The 20,151-nt window shown below is 39.8% G+C and overlaps 3 protein-coding genes across 8 annotated transcripts; 1 reads left to right on the forward strand and 2 right to left on the reverse strand.

The window, feature by feature from the left end:
* Positions 1-511: 511 nt before the first annotated feature.
* Positions 512-6,266, reverse strand: PIH1D2 (PIH1 domain containing 2). Its single transcript, XM_081543403.1, has 6 exons — positions 6,020-6,266; positions 5,034-5,236; positions 4,501-4,624; positions 3,825-4,070; positions 2,590-2,855; positions 512-1,047 (listed from the first exon to the last, which is right to left on the reverse strand). Exons 2-6 carry the CDS (start codon positions 5,208-5,210, stop codon positions 913-915), a joined length of 948 nt encoding a protein of 315 aa, XP_081399529.1. The 5' UTR covers positions 5,211-5,236; positions 6,020-6,266; the 3' UTR covers positions 512-912.
* Positions 5,179-18,148, forward strand: NKAPD1 (NKAP domain containing 1). Of its 6 annotated transcripts, none has more exons than XM_081543410.1 (7): positions 5,179-5,445; positions 5,802-5,971; positions 7,580-7,656; positions 12,045-12,145; positions 13,963-14,112; positions 14,977-15,030; positions 15,487-18,148. In XM_081543410.1, the coding sequence occupies exons 3-7, from the start codon at positions 7,588-7,590 to the stop codon at positions 15,989-15,991; spliced, it is 879 nt and encodes a 292-aa protein (XP_081399536.1). In that variant the 5' UTR covers positions 5,179-5,445; positions 5,802-5,971; positions 7,580-7,587; the 3' UTR covers positions 15,992-18,148. The 6 variants fall into 6 exon arrangements, with proteins under 6 accessions (XP_081399536.1, XP_081399533.1, XP_081399531.1 ...); XM_081543407.1 differs by having other exon boundaries at positions 5,180-5,445; positions 15,484-18,148; XM_081543405.1 differs by lacking the exons at positions 5,179-5,445; positions 5,802-5,971 and adding an exon at positions 6,308-6,401 and having other exon boundaries at positions 15,484-18,148.
* Positions 18,062-20,022, reverse strand: TIMM8B (translocase of inner mitochondrial membrane 8 homolog B). The gene is made up of 2 exons (XM_081543416.1): positions 19,928-20,022; positions 18,062-18,456 (listed from the first exon to the last, which is right to left on the reverse strand). Exons 1-2 carry the CDS (start codon positions 20,009-20,011, stop codon positions 18,289-18,291), a joined length of 252 nt encoding a protein of 83 aa, XP_081399542.1. The 5' UTR covers positions 20,012-20,022; the 3' UTR covers positions 18,062-18,288.
* Positions 20,023-20,151: the final 129 nt, after the last annotated feature.

Raw genomic sequence — 20,151 nt, forward strand, 5'->3', positions numbered from 1 at the left:
TTTTAAAATTAATGATAACTTTATTTAAAGACCTTATGTTGAATTAGAAACTAATAATTACAAGGAGAGTGTTTTGTATTTAGAAAAGACAAGGGATGTTTAAAGTTTGGTGTGAATGTCGCTTACTTAGGATATAAATTGGAAAACTGATACTTTTGTATGGAACAACGAAATGACAGATGAATGGGAGTTTAAAAGTACATCACTTCTGTATTTTAAAAGTTATTTTCTTAAGAGAAAGGCACTTGTCCCAAAGTCAGCCCCTTTGCCTTAAATTAGAGTTGGATGTATTTTATGTCTTATGTGTAATAATATCCTATGACTGTCACTGCATCGTTTTATCTAATCCACAGACAAGTCCATACCTGATATCAAAGGGAGGTAGGCCTGGGGGGCTTGCCAGAGCCTGCTTTATAGAAGTACAGAGGTTCACAGAAGCAAAGGTTTACATATTATTACACAGGCCCTATATCTTCATCGCCGGAGGAAACTTTCACTGTTAAGGCACATCTTGGTGGTAAACTTCTTGCACAGTCTGGTATTTATTCCTGATGCAAAAATTTACTACAGACAAAAATGTTTTTCAACTAGTAAACAAAGAATTCTTACATATTATAATACCTGGAGACAAACAGACTTTTCCCAAATGGTATTTAAGTTACTTGAGGCCATTACAAATATCTTTAAAACAAGTATATCATGGCAGTACTGTTTTTGGTAGTTTCTGCTTGATGCCAAGTTTACTTGAGGAGAAAGAATTTTAACAAGCAGCTGATGAGAAAATCTCATTCCATCAAAAGAAACTCCTAGAAAATGAAACTTAAAAGTTTTTAAGATAAACCTCTTCACAGATAATGGAGGCCCTCTAATTCACATTACTTTCACAGAAACTAAATATACGATGCTTTTAACTTACACCAACGGCATTGTGACGATTAAAGTGGCTTTCTCTTTGATAAATTTTGCTGTAGTCATTTCAGTATCCACAGATTCTGGAAGGTTTAGATATAATCTGTACTTTTCAGAGACCTCGATCAATATATCATCCTAAAAAGAATAAACCAAGAGAGATTTTAAAAGATGAAAATAGAAAAATAGTTCCTGGTTAAAATTTGTTACAGGTTTATTGTTCCCAGTTATTCACTCATTTCCCATAAGAAGAGGGTCCACTTATGAGCAGTAAATGTATTGTAAATCCCTGAGATTCTGAGGTGGTTATTGTTTAGTACATTAAAAGTGAGTTGATACAGTACCAGAAGATGGATGCTGCCATTCTAAATTATGTGGCATTGACTTCAGGGCTGACCACAAACAGCAAGAAAACTTGCTGGAGACTGGAAACATGGTGATCTATGTTTTATGGTGACAAAGCCCTTATCACAATAATTTGGAAGACAATCTACCTCATTAACTTGTGTTTTTAGGTACAGAAATGGGAAAATAGAATGTTATTTGCATGCATTGGTTCTGTTGGCCACATTTAACAAGGTACTACAAAAAGATGAAGTTAGAAAAGAAGTTCTCAATTTGCACGGGAATATAAAGAATTGAAAGGGAATATACAGAGCCCATAAATTTTAAGACTTGAGGAATGAAAAATGGAACCAATTTTTATTTTCAACCATTAATAAAATTGAGAAATAACCTTTCATCCTCAAGATCCATGGGCAGCAAACAGGCTGAGTAAGCTCCTCAGCACCTAATGACAGCATAGTCTTCAATGCTCTTTTCGGGCATGGCTAAGGTGGACTGAAAGAGAAAAACACCTCCCAAAGAATGGAGCTAAAAGTCATGGAAAACAATGGAACTAGGAGGCTAGGTAATCAAGGAACCTTGTCAAGGGGCCTCAGCAAGAACATCCTCTACCTCCAGGAAAGGGACCCTTGCAATATCTGCCTACCAGGATTTTAGAATTGCTGAGTACCAATAACTCCTTCGTTTTCCAGTTTCTGAATTGAGACTGAATTGTGGTTATTCTCCATTCTACATTGTATGATGCATGGGGTTACAGAAGTAGATAACTTGTCATTGCAGTTTATGCAAACTTTGTCTAATGCAGATTATGATGGCAAAATCCTGCACTTTGGAGTCTGATACTGGGACTGGAGGTGTGTTTCCTGGGAAAAGCAGCATATACTTGTGACCAAGAGGGTGGACTATGGTAGACTGTAGATTGTTGCTTTTCTTTTATAAGAGGATTTATGCATCCTTGTCACGTAACTTCCAGTGACTGCTTGTGAGAAGAATGTTCTTCCCAGCCGTACTGATGTAGGACTTGGCCTTCTGACTTAGTTTGATTAATGTGAGCATAAGTAATACATTCCATATGAGAGGAAGTTTTAGGATCTATTGCATGGTTTCCCCATTTCTATTTTCCCTCTTCCATGAGAATGACTTGTCTAAAGTGGGAATTGTTCCTTCACCTTGTATCTTAAAATGTGTGACACTCACAGAGCAAAGCAGGACGAGTTGACATGTAACCTGTGCAAATTATTGTAAACCACTGAGATTGTGGAGTTTTTTTTTACTGCAGCATAACATAGTGATTATTGACTGATACAAATTTACAGTATTACCTATTCAGCTTACCTCAGAAACACTAAGGTCACAGAGAGATACTGAATTAATACCAGGTAATTCAACTTTTAATTCAATTTTCAGAGGTTTCTCATTCTGATCTGCCACAATTTTTAATTCATAGGCTGGTCTCTTCATCTCCACTTCAATCTCTGTACTAGAAATCTCTTCTATCAGACATGCTGTTTTACTTGAAACTTGGTCTTTCGGCAGTAAAAGTTGAGGAAACTGATCTGAATTGCTCACAGTACTGCTTCTTATCTTTTCAAGGGTTAGTTCTTTATTTTAAAAAAGGAAGATGAAATCACAAAATTAATCAACATGAAATACTATCAGGCAATGAGCTGTAACAGTGGTAGTGTTAACCAAGATGGCAGACAAAGCTGCAGCTAAATTGGTTTGGGAATCTTAAAAGACTCTTAAACCAGAGAATCTGGTTTTAAAAGTTTGCAGGATTTATCTTTAAGGACATGCTAATATTTATTTAAGTTTTATTGAAGTATAGTTGATGTACAGGGTTGTGTTTAATATCTGTGGAATAGCAAAAAGTCCCAGTTATATATTTTTCATATTCTTTTCCATTATGGTTTATCATAGGATATTGAATACAGTTTCCTGTGCCATACAATAGGACCTTGTTTATCCATCTTATTTATAATAGTTTGCATCTGCTAATCCCAAACTCCCAGCCCATTTCTCTCTTTCCCCTCTTCCCCTTGGCAACCACTAGCCTTTTCTTTATGAGTCTGTTTCTTAGATTGGTTCATTTGTGTCGTTTTTTAGATTCCACACATAAGCAATATCATATGGTATTTGTCTTCCTCCTGATTTACTTCACTTAGTGTGATAATCTTTAGGCCCATCTATGTTGTTGCTGTTTAGTCACAAAATTGTATCAGACTCTTTCGCGACCCTATGGACTGTAGCCTGCCAGGCTTCTCTGTCCATGGGATTTCCCAGGCAGGAATACTGGAGTGTGGGTTGCCATTTTCTTCTCCAGGGGATCTTCCTGACCCCAGGATCAGACCCACGCTTCGTGAATTGGCAGGTGAGTTCTTTACCACTGAGTCATCAAGGAAGCCTCTGTCTATGTTGGGACATGCTAATATTTCTAATATCTAATCTTTGTATTTTTGTATCTTAAATTTCTCATCTTTTACAATTGAGACTTCTAGTTTGCAAAATGTACACCAGAAGGAAAAAACATTTTAAATCAGATTACTTTCCATTACATTTCATTAACTTACCCTTTCTCATTTTCTCTCTTAAACCTGTGGGATTGGTTTGGATTCCCATCAGATTTTGTTTCATTCTTTGAATGCTTCCTTTTATTCTAAATTTGGTAATATAGTAACAATTTGAGAGAGTAAATTGGAGTTGTTCCTCAATGCATTTCATGGCCATCCGTATCAGTTGATCTTTTTTCACTTGGTCTTTCTCTGCTGCCTCGAGAACATTAGGATGGTAGGCAACGTCGATGACTGTGTAAACATCTGTGTGTGTAATTCAGAGGGTGTGAAATGAAGACAATTTGTTTTACTAATGATACCATCCAGGTAATATTTTAATTCATATCCTGATAAAGATGGACAAGTATAAATTCTATTTCTGTATTTTCAGAGATAATCACAATAGTGCTATATATATAAAATTCCAATTAGAGCATTTCTTGGCATTTTATATGAATTAAAATAGCTCATATTATTAGGAAATTAAATAGTATTCAATTTTCACAAAGTACCCTTATTCAGGTCAGTTCAGTCACTCAGTCATGTCTGACTCTTTGCAACCCCATGGACTCTTATTATTCGTTGACTATACCATGACCAAATATGTAATGCCTTTTACCAAGTAAAATCTGGCCCATGTTTATTCCCACATCCCAATTTTTAAAATGTGCTTTCTTTCCCAAATTCTATGTACCTGATGTCTCAGATGTATCTTCTGGTCTGCCAATAGTTAGAGGTACTGGATGAGTGGCTGATTCTGGAGCTGGGATCCTTTTCCACTGACATAGGTTGATAAAAAGTAATTTTTCTTTCGGTTTCTAGAAAGCAAAAAATTTGCATGTCTCAAAATACAGTTTTTAAATTTTTAAAAAAATATCCTAAAGGTAACTCACCACAGAGTTACCTCCCCAACCAAACAAGTTCTCTTTATTTGAAAAATCCCCAACTATATTATTCTCTATTAAATAATTACATTACTTTTGATTTTTATTCTAGCAGAAAAATGACTGATTTTGGGATCTCCAAAATGTGTCAAATATGAAATTCCCATTCTTATTCCATCTACACGATCTTCCACATTACGTTCAATTTTCCATTATTCAGAGTGGCAGTTTCCCTCAATGTTCTTATGTTAAAGTAGTAATAGCTAAGGGTAAGCCATTGTCTGGTTATTCCAGGAGCATTTCCATCAGGACTTCCCTTTCTCTGGGCACCAACTCTACATACCAGGATCCTGGTTTGTAGACAGAGCTGTGGTTCTGGGGCAGCACAGAGCTCTTTCCCCTCTTTCAGCTGCTGTTGAATGAACTTCTGATAGCTCTCAGGGTTACTTTCAGCCAGATCATCTAAAAGGTTCCAGAACTGAGTAACCTGGGTGAGCAGACCCTTTGAGGATGACTCCATGATTGAGATGAACAGGCCTCTTAAGCCTGTGGAAAGACATGACTTAAGGAAGAAAACAATCTCCCCACAAATCTATTCTCTGGGGGGAGGAGGAACAGTTCAGCGGCTGTTTTGTTGAAGTTGACAGCTATTCTTAACACCAGTGCCTAAAAGATTATGGATCAGCACCGTTTTATCTTTTCCTTATACTCTAGTTAGCACCCTTTCTTAAATTCTCATGATGTTCTCTCAGATGGTAAGTCCTTACCTCTGCATAGACCCTCACAAGCCTTGAGGAGTCATTTAAAGCCTGGATTTCTTGGGATTTTCTTGTTTCAACACCCGGGTATATGCTAATTGGGGCCTGAATTTGCTAGAAGTGTGCTGTGGGTTGAGGGCCACATGAGACTTCCTCAATCCTCAGCATAGTTTAGGAGTTAAAACCATGGACTCTGCAGCCAGAATGCCTAGATTCCACTCTTAGCTCTATCATTTACTAGCTGTGTGATCTTGAGAAATTAATTTACATATGTAAATTAATTAATTAAATTAAATTAAACTGTGCCTCAGTTTATTCTCCTCTAAATGGAGACGATACTACCTATCTCATAGGGTTATCGTGAGGATTAAGTAAGCTAATACGGAGAGGCTGGAACACCTGCCAAGAAGAATAATATTCTCTCTACCACTTGAGATAACCTCCCTCCAAGCCCCCTCCGTCGATGGAGACGTATCTCACAGCATCCACAGAATGAGGAGGATTCTCCAAATACTACATTAAGGTTAGACTAAATGGGAAATTTAATTTTTCCAGAGGTCGGCGAACCTACCTCTTCCTTTGGTTTCTTGACACAGCGCGGCGCCTGTTACCAGGGTAACCACACTGGGACAACATCTAATTGAGTCCGGAAAGCTCCAGGCAGAAAGGTCTTATCTTTCTACATCCAGTTCCCGAGTCTTCTCCTTCTGGTGCTGGGCTTGCTTTTCGGCTGAGCCTGACCCACTTCTTTTCCAGGAAGGCACTTGCCTCCCGTTCTACCTCTGAGGACTTCTAGAGTGTTCTGGAAACCCTTCTCTGGGGATCTGTGGGACTTCTGTTGGTGGGAAGAATTTCTCATGAGCACCACTTCCGGCCTGGAAGGGAAGTCAGCTCTTTCTTCTCCCAGAGCGTTTCCTCCCCCCCAACCCCGCCACGCGAAGCTGCGGCTCACGGTATGGGTGTGTTTGTGTGTGTTTGTATGGGGAGGGCTTTTGGAAGGAAGGTTACCAGGAGCTCCGTGGCCGCTGGGGGGCAAGGGTCCCGGTGACGAAGACAGGGGTATTTTCTCTGTCTTCCACTTGGAAGCCTCCCCCCATCCTTCAGCCACTCTAGATACATCTTGGGGCCCAGTCGAGGGTCGTACCCGTCCAGAGCGTCCTTATCCCTTTTTGGGGAGTGAAACCCAACCCCCGGGATCGTCCCAGAGGAACGTGAGCGGGGAATGCCCCAGCCAACCCGGCCGCCCGGATTCCGCGCCGGAGCAGCCCCCGGCCTCAGTCCGGAGAGAAATCTGCTTGTCGGCCTGGGCTGAGGGAACGGCGGCCGTGACCTGGGCCACGGGTGAGGGCGGAATAACCGGTGGGAAGGCTGCGTTTTCACGAAGGACTCGGGTGAAGCTGCAGAGCTGCCTTTGAGCCCTGACTCCTTGGCTTCCTGGGTCGGAGGAGATCTTGTAATGGAGTGGTTCTTCGTCTCACACTAACAAGATGCCTGATTTCCTCAGGATCGAGGGGTGAGTGAGCGGTGGGGTGGTTGCCCAAAGCCCGTGATAGCTACACACGTGAATATCTCTGTCATTTATTTTTTGGAGGCTTCTGGACAAAATGGAACATAAAATTCCCTTGAATGAAGCAGTGTAGCGCATCTCTGGAGTTGATGTTTTTAGGCGTCAGTTTTTGTTACTGTTGACATTTGTGTCCCTGACGCTCTTAAATCTAGGTGTTTAACTGCAAACTAATTTGGAGATTTGGGAATTGATTTCTAATCTGAACTTTGTTTGCCGTGGACTGTGTGGCCTGGGGCAAGGTATGGCTTTAAGGGAATGTCACCTACAGAAAAGGAATGAAGGTACTTGCCTCATAAAACAGTTATTTTAAGGATTAAATAAAATGGTGCTCTTGAAAGCACTTAATTTGGTGCAGTTTCAAAGAGCTCCAATGTACATTATTTCCTTTCATCCTCACATTAGTGTGGACAAGTGTTTTCCCCCTTTAATGGTGAAGGAAAAACTATTCCTCAGGACCACTGGCTTCTAGTTCAGTGATCTTTTCTTTATCTCATGCTTCATTATAGCATAGTGATAAAAGATAACATATTAAATTATTAAATGTTACTTATTGATTCATTTCAGGTTGAAGAATGTCCCGAGTTCCTTTGGGGAAAGTCCTCCTGAGAAATGTCATCCGGCACACAGATGCTCACAATAAGGTTAGAGATACACCTTAGTTATTCCTTATGCTTAAGGAAGGCAAACAGTGTGCTAGGAGTTATTTTGGTACAGTTGGAAGAGACAAAGATAAATAAAATAGATAGATAGTTAGAATATAATTTGGTAAGTATTATAATGTAGACATACACAAAATGCTTTCATCTACTGAGGAAGGAATAATGAAATCTGCCTTGGGAAATTGGGAAAGGCTTCACAGAATGGTATTTGAACTGCTGATATTTGAACTAGTTCTTGATGAATAGGTTCAGGTTTTTCAGATGTCAAAGATCATTCAGCACAGAGGGAACATCATATAGTAGCATATGGTAAGGAGCATGAAGCACTTAAGGCAAGAAATTTTATACATCCATAAAGTAGAGAATTTGGGAGGTAATGGCAGACAATGAGGCTTGAGTGGTGAATTAGAGTTGGATTGTGATGCTTGGAGATCAGACTTTTTCCTGTAGGCAATAAAGAAACCATTAAATATTTTTAAGCAAGGTTTGAGATGACTGTATTTATATTTTAGAAAGATGCTTTGTTAGCTGAGGAGCGGATCGATCAGATGGGTTGAAATAGAGAGGCCAGTTAGGAGATAGTTGCAGTATTTCAAGTGAGAGATGATGAGGGATTCACATGAAAACAGTGACAGTAGGGATGAAGGTGAAGAATTTAGCGAACAGAGTCCAAGGAACTTGATGATTGATTGGATAATAGTGATAATTTTGGAATGAGATAGAACCACCTTGTTGACTGGGTGAATGATGATGATGATGATGCAATTAATTGAGATAGGGAACAAAATAAGAGACAGATATGATGGGAAAGGTAATTAATTTGGTTTTGAACATGTTGATCGTAAGGTGCTTATAGGATATCCAGACAGTTGGCAACTTAGACTTGGAGAAAAGGAGAAAAATTGAGGCTGGATATAAAGGTTTGAGGGTTACTGATGCAGAAAGTGATAGAGATCATGAGAGCAGAAGAGGTCAAAACTTTAGTTGTCTTTGGTGAACTGTGTGCAACTCCTATTTCAGTTCAGTTGCTCAGTTGTGTCCAACTCTGTGACCCTGTGAATGGCATCACGCCAGTCTTCCCTGTCTATCACCAACTCCTGGAGCTTACTGAAACTCATGTCCATTGAGTCTGTGATGCCATCCAGTCATCTCATCCTCTGTCATCCCCTTCTCTTCCTGCCCTCAGTTTTTCCCAGCATCAGGGTCTTTTCCAGTGAATCAACTCTTTGCATCAGGTGGCCAAAGTATTGGAGCTTCGGCATCAGTCCTTCCATGAATGTTCAGGACTGATTTCCTTTAAGATTGACTGGTTTGATCTCCTTGCAGTCCAAGGGACTCGCAAGAGTCTTCTCCAACACCACAGTTGAAAAACATAAGTTCTTTGGCGCTCAGGTTTCTTTATGGTCCAACTCTCACATCCATACATGACTACTGGAAAAACCATAGCTTTGACTAGACGGACCTTTGTCAGTAAAGTAATGTCTCTACTTTTTAATATGCTGTCTAGCTTTGTCATAACTTTTCTTCCAAGGAGCAAGCATCTTTGAATTTCATGGCTGCGGTCACCATCTGCAGTGATTATGGAGCCCCCAAAAATAAAGTCAGCCACTGTTTCCACTGTTTCCCCATCTATTTGCCATGAAGTGACGAGACCAGATGCTGTGATCCTCGTTTTTTGAATGTTAAGTTTTAAGCCAGCTTTTTCACTCTCCTCTTTGACTTTCATCAAGAGGCTCTTTAGTTCCTCTTCGCTTTCTCCCATAAGGGTGGTGTCATCTGCATATCTGAGGTTGTTGATATTTCTCCCTTCAGTCTTGATTCAAGCAGGGTGATAATACATAGCCTTGAAGTACTCCTTTCCCAATTTGGAACCAGTATATTATTCCATGTCTGGTTCTTACTGTTGGTTCTTGACTTGCATACAGATTTCTCAGGAGGCAGGTAGGGTGGTTTGGTATTCCCATCTCTTTAAGAATTTTCCACAGTTTGTTATGATCCACACAGTCAAAGGCTTTAGCATAGTCAATGAAGCAGAAATAGATGTTCTTCTGGAATTCTCTTGCTTTTTCTGTGATCCAAAAGATGTTGGCAATTTGATGTCTGGATCTTCTGCCTTTTCTAAATCCAGTTTGAACATTTGGAAGTTTTGGTTCACACACTGCTGAAGTCTAGCTTGGAGAATTTTGAGCATTACTTTTGCTAGCCTGTGAGATGAGTGCAATTGCGCGGTAGTTTGAGCATTCTTTGGCATTTCCTTTCTTAGGGATTGGAATGAAAACTGACCTTTTCCAGTCCTGTGGCCACTGCTGAGTTTTCCAAATTTGCTGGCATATTGAGTGCAGCACTTGAACAACATCATCTTTTAGGACTTGAAATAGCTCAGCTGGAATTCTGTCACCTCCACTAGCTTTGTTCATAGTGATGCTTCCTAAGGCCCACTTGACTTCACATTCCAGGATGTCTGGCTCTAGGTGAGTGATGATGCCATCTTGGTTATCTGGGTCATTAACATCTTTTTTGTTTAGTTCTTCTGTGTATTCTTGCCAGCTCTTAATATCTTCTGCTTCTGTTAGGTCCATACCATTTCTGTCCTTTATTATGCCCGTCTTTGCATGAAATGTTCCCTTGGTATCTCTAATTTTCTTGAAGAGATCTCTAGTTTTTCCCATTCCATTGTTTTCCTCTATTTCTTCGCATTGATCACTGAGGAAGGCTTTCTTAACTCTCCTTGCTATTCTTTGGAAGTCTGCATTCAGATGGATATATCTGTCCTTTTCTCCTTTGCCTTTTGTTTCTCTTCTTTTCTCAGCTATTTGTGAGCCCTCCTCAGACAACCATTTTACCTTTTTGCATTTCTTCTTTGGGTTGGTTTTGATCATCGCCTCCTGTACAATGTTAGGAATTTCCATCCATAATTCTTCAGGCATTCTGTGTATTAGATCTAGTCCCTTGAATCTGTTTGTCACTTCCACTGTATAATCATAAGGGATTTGATTTAGGTTATACCTGACTGGCCTAGTGGTTTTCCCTACTTTCTTTAAGTCTGAATTTTGCAATAAGGAGGTCATGATCTGATCCACAGTCAGCTCCTGGTCTTGTTTTTTTCTGACTATATAGAGCTTCTCCATCTTTGGCTGCTAAGAATATAATCAGTCTGATTTTGGTATTGACCATTTGGTGATGTCCATGTGTAGAGTCGTCTTTTGTGTTGTTGGAAGAGGGTGTTTGCTATGACCAGTGTGTTCTCTTAAACAGTATGAAAAAATGCAACTCCTAGTTAGATCGCAGATGTTATGACTGTCATATCCCGATATTTTGATTGTGAGTGAGGGTGTAACTGTTACATAAGCAGCCTCTGCAATTGCTTTAAACCTCCCCTAGTTGGATGGTAAGCTTATATTTGAAAGCAGTGATTAAAAAAGGTAAATCGAGGGCAAATTTAACAGAATATTACCGGAGGGCTTAGAAATAGCTGATTGTTCTTTGTGCAGCTCTACTTTGGTTTTCAGGAAATTCTCTTAACAGTTCTCATGCTATTTTGTTTTGCTTTGTTTTTAACAAAAATTACCATGTGTGAAAAAAGACGTAGCCTAGAAAGTTGAAAGACAGTCTTTATTAGCTTTTTGACTTTGGTAAAAATCTATGAGCTTTTGTTTCTTCTCAGTAAAATGTAGTAATAGTACCTTTTTTTTTTTACTTGTAAGATTGCTTAAAATTCAATAGAGATGATACAATTAAAATCATAAAGCATTTTAGAAACATAAGGGATTATCATTTGCTAACTGTAGCCTAATTACTTGGTTAATAAGGTGATGAGTGTATCTATGCAGGGGTTAAAAAGCTCTTTTGTTGCCGCAGAATTCTACGTAATTGAGAATTACTGGGTTGGATTGTTGAAGCACTCTAGAGAAACCAAAATTCTTTTCCCAGGTTCCTGATCAAAACACAATTTGTAATCCAATAACTAGTGCAGACCTTATTTTCAATTACTTTTCTGTGATGTAAAGTGTTATTTTTATTAACTTATTTTTTAAAAATAATTTTATTTATTGGCTGAACTAGGTCTTCATTGCCTTGCACAGGGACTACTCATTGTATGGACTTCTCATTTTGGTGGCCCTTCTCGTTGCAGAGCATAGGGTCTGGGCGCACAGCACATGGGCTCAGTAGTTGGGGCTCTCAGGCTCCAGAGCGCGGGCTCAGTAGTTGCGGCACAAGGGCTTAGTTGCTTTGTGGCATGTGAAATTTTCCCAGACTAGGGATCGAACCTGTGTCCTCTTCATTGGCACGTGGATTCTTATCCACAGTGCCACCAGGGAAGTTCTAGTAACTTATTTTTCTTTCTTTCTTTTTTTTTTTAAAAAATCCAGATACAGGAGGAATCAGATATGTGGAAAATAAGAGAACTGGAGAAACAGATGGATGATGCTTACCGGGGGACCAAAAGGAAAATGTTACCCAGCAGTTCAAGGTGAAGTTGCAACTCTGAGAACCAAAATATTCTCATCTTACTCAGAATCATCAACTTTTGTTTAAAAACATGATGGTGTGCTAAAGATAGATGAATTCAGTTCTGTGAGTCTTTAAGACTTTCCTTTTTCATAAATCTTGACTCAAGCATACAGGTAATGGCTATGATGCATATAGCCCCACTCTTTGTAGTTATTTGAAATGGAGAACTTAAAAATTCTGCCTTGAACAATTGTAAACGTTAAGGATTCTATGGATTCTGACCTTACCTGATGGCTTTTGACTTAAGATTTTCTATAGGTATCTTATGGTCACTTAGCTGATCATTGACACCTTTCCCTTATTAGTCTTTCATCCTCTCTCTGTCTTTTCTTTATCTTACCTACTCACTGTCTTAGTCACACAACCATTTCACATTACCGTCTTAATAATTTGACTGTTAGTATGGAGAAGGCAATGGCAACCCACTCCAGTACTCTTGCCTGGAAAATCCTATGGACGGAGGAGCCTGGTAGGCTGCAGTCCCTGGGGTCACTAAGAGTCGGACACGACTGAGTAACTTCACTTTTACTTTTCACTTTCATGCATTGGAGAAGGAAATGGCGACCCACTCCAGTGTTCTTGCCTGGAGAATCCCAGGGACGGGGGAGCCTGGTGGGCTGCCGTCTGTGGGGTCGCACAGAATCGGACATGACTGAAGCAACTTAGCAGCTTAGCATGAAGGATTATGTAGGCTTCGTTGTCTTACCTGTGGAGGTATAGGAATGTCAGAGTGTTGGGAACATCTCCTGGGCCTCATACGCCTATTGGTGTAGAGCTGTTGTATGAAAAATGACTAGGAAGTTAGCAATGCTGATTTCTAAAGCCATCCAGGGACATAGTTAATAATAGTGAGATATTTAAGGAGTGTGCCTGCTGACTGTGTGGACTTTGGAGTGACTGTGTGTGGATAGCTTTCCACAAGAAAGTATTCAGGGTATCCATGGTAAACATGGCAGGGTCTCAACATAAAAGTAAATAGCTTTTCAGTCTATTTTCTCTCTGAGAAGGGTTCTTTGAGAATTTGGAAGTACTTAGTGCAGATGATGATTTGTTTTGTTTTGTGTTGGTTATTCAATTCCAAGTAACATTCCAGAACAAAATACTGTTCTTTTGGAGTGGACTATTAATGCCTGTCATGATGAATAAGTCTTTATAACTTAATTTCTTTAGGGGCAGTTTTTTGATTGGCTCATTTCCCATTATAGTCCTGCAGTTGCAACAGTGCCTCATAGGCACGTAGGAGGCCCGTAAACATTTTTGATAACCTCTTAGCTGGCTTAGTGACTTGTTAGTGGGATTTTGTAGGCACAGGCTAGATTAGTAGTTCTTAACTGTTTTTCTACTCCAACATATTCATGGGTTACCTCGCTACCACTGTTACTGAGATCTAATTACAGTAGGAGCTGGTGTTAGGGAAGGGAGTGTATCTCAAAATCACTGGGGCAGTTTGAGATGTCCCCAGTTGTGATTATCGGTCTGCTTCCTTCAGAATCGGTGAGTGAGGTATAACATGCCCTAGTCCAAAAGTTATTTTGTCTGTACTCTGTAGTAGGAGGGGTAGTGATGATCATATTTTCATTGAATAACTGTACAAATTAAGAGAGGATGTAATGTTAAAAAGATTTTTTTTTTAACATTAAGTATCAGGTTATAAAAAAAGTATTAGGTTGTTTTGGTCTCCTTTTAGCTTGTTCAGTGAATTTTGTGCATGATATTCCATAAAGTAACCTTACAGATTGCTTCATTATCTAAAAGTTCCTCTCTTTTCTCTTATAGCCGGATGCGCAGTGATGGTTTTGATGAAGAAAGTCAAAGAGACTACTGGAGGCCAAAGAATGAAATTTGTGGAGCACTGGATGATGGTTTTCTTAAGGCTAAATCCTGGAACAAGAAGTTATATGATTATGAAGCTAACATGCCAGACAGGTCTGTGACTAAATTCTTGTGACCATTAGTGATATTTGGCCTGAGAATGTGTACTTTTAAAAATTAATTATCCCTGTAAAAGCTTATTACAGAAATGTTCATAGCATACTCATAATAGCCAAAAAAGTGGAAACCCATTTGTCTGTCAGTTGATGAATGGATAAACAAAATGTGGTATATGGAATGGTAATGGCATGTTATTTGGCAGTAAAAGGAATAAAGTACTGTTACATGCTAGAATATGGATGAACCTTGAAAACCTTATGCTAGGTGAGAAAAGTCACAAAAAACCACTTATTATATGATTCTATAGAGATAGAAAGTGGATTAGTGGTTGCCATGGGCTGTAGGAGATGGAGGAATGGAGTAACTGCTTATGGGTTGTTTTTTTTGGGGTGATGAAAATATTCTAAAATCATAGTGGTGATGGTTGCACAACTCTGAGTATGCTAAAGGCCACTGAATCGTACACTTTAAATGGGTGAATTTTATGGTATATGAATTATACCTCAGTTAACTTATTTAAAAAAGTTGTCCCAAGGTAGACAGCATTATGTTATGAAGTGCTTTTGGAGAAGTATTTCACAGCTAAGAGCAGCATATTAAGAGTTCCTCAGTGTTTTAAGGAAGAGAAGGCAAGTTTTCTTACAAATGGATAAATGAATCCTTTGTTTCTGAAATGAATGTATAGTATGGAAAATGTAACCAAGATACTGATCTATAAATGTGGTGTTGGCTCTTCCATATCTTTTTTTTGTTCTGTGTGTGTCTGTGTATGTATACACTCCTAAGTCTAATTTGTCTTAGTTTTAAGAAATGTATGCATTGCTTTAGTAATATGTGTAATAAAACATTATCTTACAGATGGGGCCACAGTGGCTATAAAGAGTTATACCCTGAAGAATTTGAAACAGACAGGTAAGGCAAGTAAGCTTACTGGAAAAAAGTTAGAAACTAAGATTAGTATGAGGTCTAAATTATAAATGAAATTCCTAATTTTTTACGAAGTATATGACATTTGCCATTAAAAATGTAACCAGAGAAATAATAGGCAGTTTAGTTGGGAGAGGACTGTTATTTTGCCTTTCCTTGACTGACATTTGGCATATATATAGCATGTAGGTTTTATATACAGTGTTTTATATATAGGTTTTATATACAGTAATTCAGTATGGCAGATAAGAATTTTTATTTTCATTTTAAAAATGAAGAAACAAAACTCAGTGATAAAGTCTCATGGTAAGCTTGTATCAAAGCTTTGATTTAAAATTCAGATGTTAACCCCAACTTCCCATCTAGAAAGCAGAATATAAAAATTATACAAATATACTTTGTATTTTCTACAGTAAAGCAGTTTTTCTTTTTTATTAGTAGTGATCAGCAAGATATTACCAATGGGAAAAAAACATCTCCCCAGGTAAAATCATCTACCCATGAATCTCACAAACACAAGAAGTCAAAGAAGTCCCACAAAAAAAAGCAGAAGAAAAAGTCACACAAAAAACAGAAGAAGAGCAAAAAGGAAGCCACAGATATAACAGCAGGTTCCTCAAGTGAGTTCTCAGAAGAAACTGGGGCTTCTAGTACCAGGAAAAGGAAGCAACCACACAAATGCAAGAAAAAATCCAGGAAAAAGTCTCTCAAGAAATCTCCTTTATTCTTAGAGGCAGAAAGTGACATTTCCCCATCAGATGATTCTGCATCCAGCAGTTCTGAGGAAAGTGAGGAAAGAGACACTAAGAAAACCAAAAGGAAAAAGAGAGAGAAAAAAGCCCACATCCCTGTAGTTAACAATGAAATACAGGAGAGGACAAACAAACGCACAAATTGGAAAGTGGCTACAGATGAAAGGTCTGCCGAGAGTTCAGAGGATGACTAAATGAGAAAGAAGTATTCTTGTTTTCTGCATGACTCTGGATATTTACAGTTCTTACACCTTGGGGTTTGCCAGTGACGCTACTGCTCAGCACAGGGCTTGAGGTTAGAGCTGTCCTGTGCCGTCTATATATGTTCTGACAGACATCTTGTCTATTTTGGCCTGTTAAACTTGATCCTCTTATTGTTAATAGGGAATCCGTTATTTTGTTATGAAGGTTTCTTGAAGAGATTATTTTTTGCGATTAATCACATTTAGGGTAGAGTGCATATGCAGCAAATTAAAGGACCCAGAAAGATGAATCCAGTAAAGACCTGGGTATACCAGTCACAATGTTGAATTTGGCGAAAGCAAGGGCTGGGGTCAAGAGAGGGATTGAGCTAGTATAGAATGGTATGATGAGGGAATATCGTGTTGCTCTTGTCTATTATATAGTAGGTGCCACAACTTGACTTTGTCTTTAGCCTTGGTGCTTTGATCTTTTCTGTATTTTGGCCCAACAGATGTGGTCCAGTTTACTTAATAAGTAAATGAGCATAAGAACAAACATTTTCAATTCATGGTAACATCCTTAGACAGCTGTTATTGGTAGAAACTAGGGGTTTTTGTCAAATTTCCCTGCTGGACAGGTCTGTGGCTATACTCGGTATACCCCTAAACTTGGGTTAATTGGATAGTAAAAGGTTTTCCAGGTCCACTGTTTATTGCCTAAATGCACTTGTATTCAAAATTGTTTTTTCAATTGTCTTGGGTAAGTCCTCAACCAAATGAAGAATTAGGCATCAGTCTTGCCATCTCATTGTGCGCTGAAAAGGATTCAGGGCAGCAGCAGCCATTTAAATGTTGTCTTCCTTGTTCATTTCTTAGTTAATGAACTTGTAGAATCGATTCCAAAATGAAATAGGCTTCTCAGGGACATATCCATTTCTTCCTAGTCTGCCTTTGGATTAAAGCACCAAGCAGAGATCTTGTTATTTCCCTGTGCTACATACGGTGATCCTACTACGTTAGTTCTTAAGAAACCAAACTCGCTGGAAGAAGGCTGGCAGAACACAAACGAATTTTATTTACTATGGCAGATCAAGTGATATTGTTTTTTCCTGGCTGTCACTTCATGGGCTGAGTAAAAATCTTGAAAGCTCAGACTTTTGGTCTTGGTTCTGCCATTAGTTGGTTATGAGGTTTGGAGCAGGTAAGTCAACCTCCCCGACTTACTTTCCCCATGTGTAATACAGAAATACTTCGTGGTAGCCTGACAGTGTATGACACCAGCAATAGACTATGACAGCATTCCATGAGGTGGTAATCTTTTGTAGCTCTGAACTATTAAATTGTTCTCTTTACAGAACAGATTTCTAATAAAATGCTTAGTCATAAACAGTTGGCCAGAGGTTCCCTAGCCCTTGACTCTAAGCAGGTGCTACCTTTTGGGATATTTATTTGAAATATTAGTACTTTGGTACTCAATTGCTGATGTTCCATGGTGCATATTTTTAACATTGAGATTAAGGGCCCAAGTAGGGAAGAACAGTCTATAATTACTACCTCTTAACCTAAAGCAATTGTTTTCTTCTTGGAGTAAGTGAAATCTTTGTGGGAAGGAGTTTTCAGCTCCTGGGTTTGTTTTTTTTTTTTAGCATGGTTTCTGTGCTCTAAAAGTTTTAATTCTAAGCACAGACTCAGGAAGATGGGCCAGTGGAACAAGACTTCTCCAGGAAGTTGATTCTCTTTGGGTCTTGACTTTCTCTTCCTCTCATACTAGCAGGCCTCTTTCCCAGTGAACACACATCTTGCCTGTTTTGTTTTTTGCCATGTTTAGCTTTTCTTGGTCATGTATAAGCAATAAAGCTGTTTTCTGTTCTTCACTTTTCTTAACCCCAAATTCTCTTTGATGCCTTAGGCTAAGGCTTTTGATGATTCTTCCCACTCCCTTAAATATGGCTTAGGATGGCTCTTCAAAACTTAAGATATCTCATTTGCACTACTAATGGCCTTGGAACATACTTATTTCTAATGTTCCTACCAACCAGAGATCTATATATTAAATCCTAAAATGGGATTTAAAAAAGAGAGTTGGAGAATTCACATTTATTGAATAAACTGTTGTGATACAAGATGGAATTTCTGAATTCCCAATAAATAAATTTCACTTTTTGAACATTTGATCTGTTACTTTTTAGCACCAACAGGCTCGGTAACAGCCTGAAGTTAACCTGACAGGGTTGACAACCTTCCCCCACTGGCCCTTCAGTCTGCTTAAGAAGTCCTTTGCTGCTTCTGTCCTTCTTCCAGGGGATGGCTTACTGCCCTCCTTTCTGTACAATCTGGGCAAACCGACTGGTGATAGCAAGAGTAGTGTCAATGAAGCGATCCACACAGCTAGCGAGACAATTTTCAGTGCGAGAGTCTAAGCGATTCCCTGGCTTCTCCACACATTTATCCCAACATAGCTCCATGAAGTGATGCACCTAAGAGGAAAGAAAAATAGTAACTACTTGGGGTCTGCTGACAGGCCTTATCTATGAATTTCCTTCCCATTTGTCTCATTTTCTGGCACCTGACTAAACCATTCTTTGACTCTTTCCTCACTTCCTAATTTGTTACCAGTACAGTCCAACTCCTCATTCCTACCCTGCAACAATACTTGCATCCTCTCCTTGTCTATTTTTCTCCTCCTTAGTAACTGAAAAATAGGTACTTTTGATCAAGTCACCCCAGTGCTGGCCTAATGCACGTTTCTTTGTCAGCCACTCAGGACACTCCCTTGTTTAACACCCAACCAATGTGTTTCAATGAGGTAGGTCCACACACAGCATACTTAACTTGGCCCTCAATACTCCTCCCTAAAGGTTTTTCCAGTTTATTATCACCTCCTTGAGGGCACTGTTATTTTCTGTGTCACTTCCTTAATCAGACTGTAAAACTGCAGGCAGGATTGATACCTTCTTCATTTCCAAACTAACACCAGTGTAAGCTGGGAAAGCTATGGTACCAATTAATTCCCCCAAACCACTGCACTCATCTCATTCTAAGCCTATTCCTTAGCAGTTCTTAAGTTGTTAACCTTTTTGGGGTCAGGGACATGTGAGAATCCAATGAAGGTTATGGACCCAATCTACAGAAAATTAAACACAGAAGCAAAGAAAACGTGCGCTTTTAAAATGTTCAGGACCCAAAGATTTCCAACCGAGGTTCCTGCCACTTATCTACCGCGAGCCCTCCCCTTCCCACCACCTCCACTCCCCGCAAAAGCGGGGAATAACCGTTTACCAAGTGCTTAACTATTTCGGGAGGCTGGGGTACTAAGTATTAAGTCAATTCTTTTTGCGGTCCTAAAGGATGACTGTCACCTCCATTTAAGAAGCACGGTAAGTAATAAGTCCAAAATCATGCAGCTAGTAAAGGTCAACGCCGGGGCTGGAACCATGCTCTGAAGCTCTTGTTCTAACCTAATAGTCTAGACTGCATACCTCAGAGCTCACTTTTATCCAGTAATGTTCTACTACTCTATCGTTTTCAAATACATTATTACATATGATCTTCGACACCCTGTGAGGCAGCAGGCGACTGTGAAACCAAGACCTACGGTGGATGGGTGTTTTGTTTAGGGGCACGTGGCCTGTAAGGGACAAAGCAGTATGAGAAGCTGGGTCCTCCGAATGCAGCTCGCCACCAAAGTAGGCTCCCGTGCACTTGCGTCTCCCGAACCTTTTTGCTTCGCTTTACACCATCTCTTTCCCCTACGCTAGGCTCACACTGCACCTGAGCACTGCAGGTCACCAGCGGCAGAAGTGACTCGTTTTTTAGTGAGCAGAACCACGCGCAGCAAGCACGGAGCGACGGGCGGCCGCCCCGCGCCGCCAGCGTTCAGAGCTCCGCGACTGCCCGGGACTTGTACTTCACCCTCCTGTCTCTTCACACGAGTCCCTGTCCCCGCACCTGTGCAGTGAACTGCGCTTTCTGCTGTTCGGCCGCCACCAGGCGTTGCAACTCCGCTTCATCCGCCTCACCCAGCTCCGCCATCTTCTGTGTCCAGTTACCGACCTTCCAAAGAGTTATCTGCGCATGTGCGGCGGGCCTGCGCCGACCCCCGACCCCAACTTCCGGTTCACGAGGCGTTTTCCTTTTCCATGTTTTCTTCCGTTTTCGCGGGCGGATGTTGT

Source organism: Giraffa tippelskirchi, chromosome 11, assembly GCF_054371585.1.
Source record: "Giraffa tippelskirchi isolate mGirTip1 chromosome 11, T2T-mGirTip1v1.2.pri, whole genome shotgun sequence".
In the NCBI taxonomy this organism is placed as follows: domain Eukaryota; kingdom Metazoa; phylum Chordata; class Mammalia; order Artiodactyla; family Giraffidae; genus Giraffa; species Giraffa tippelskirchi.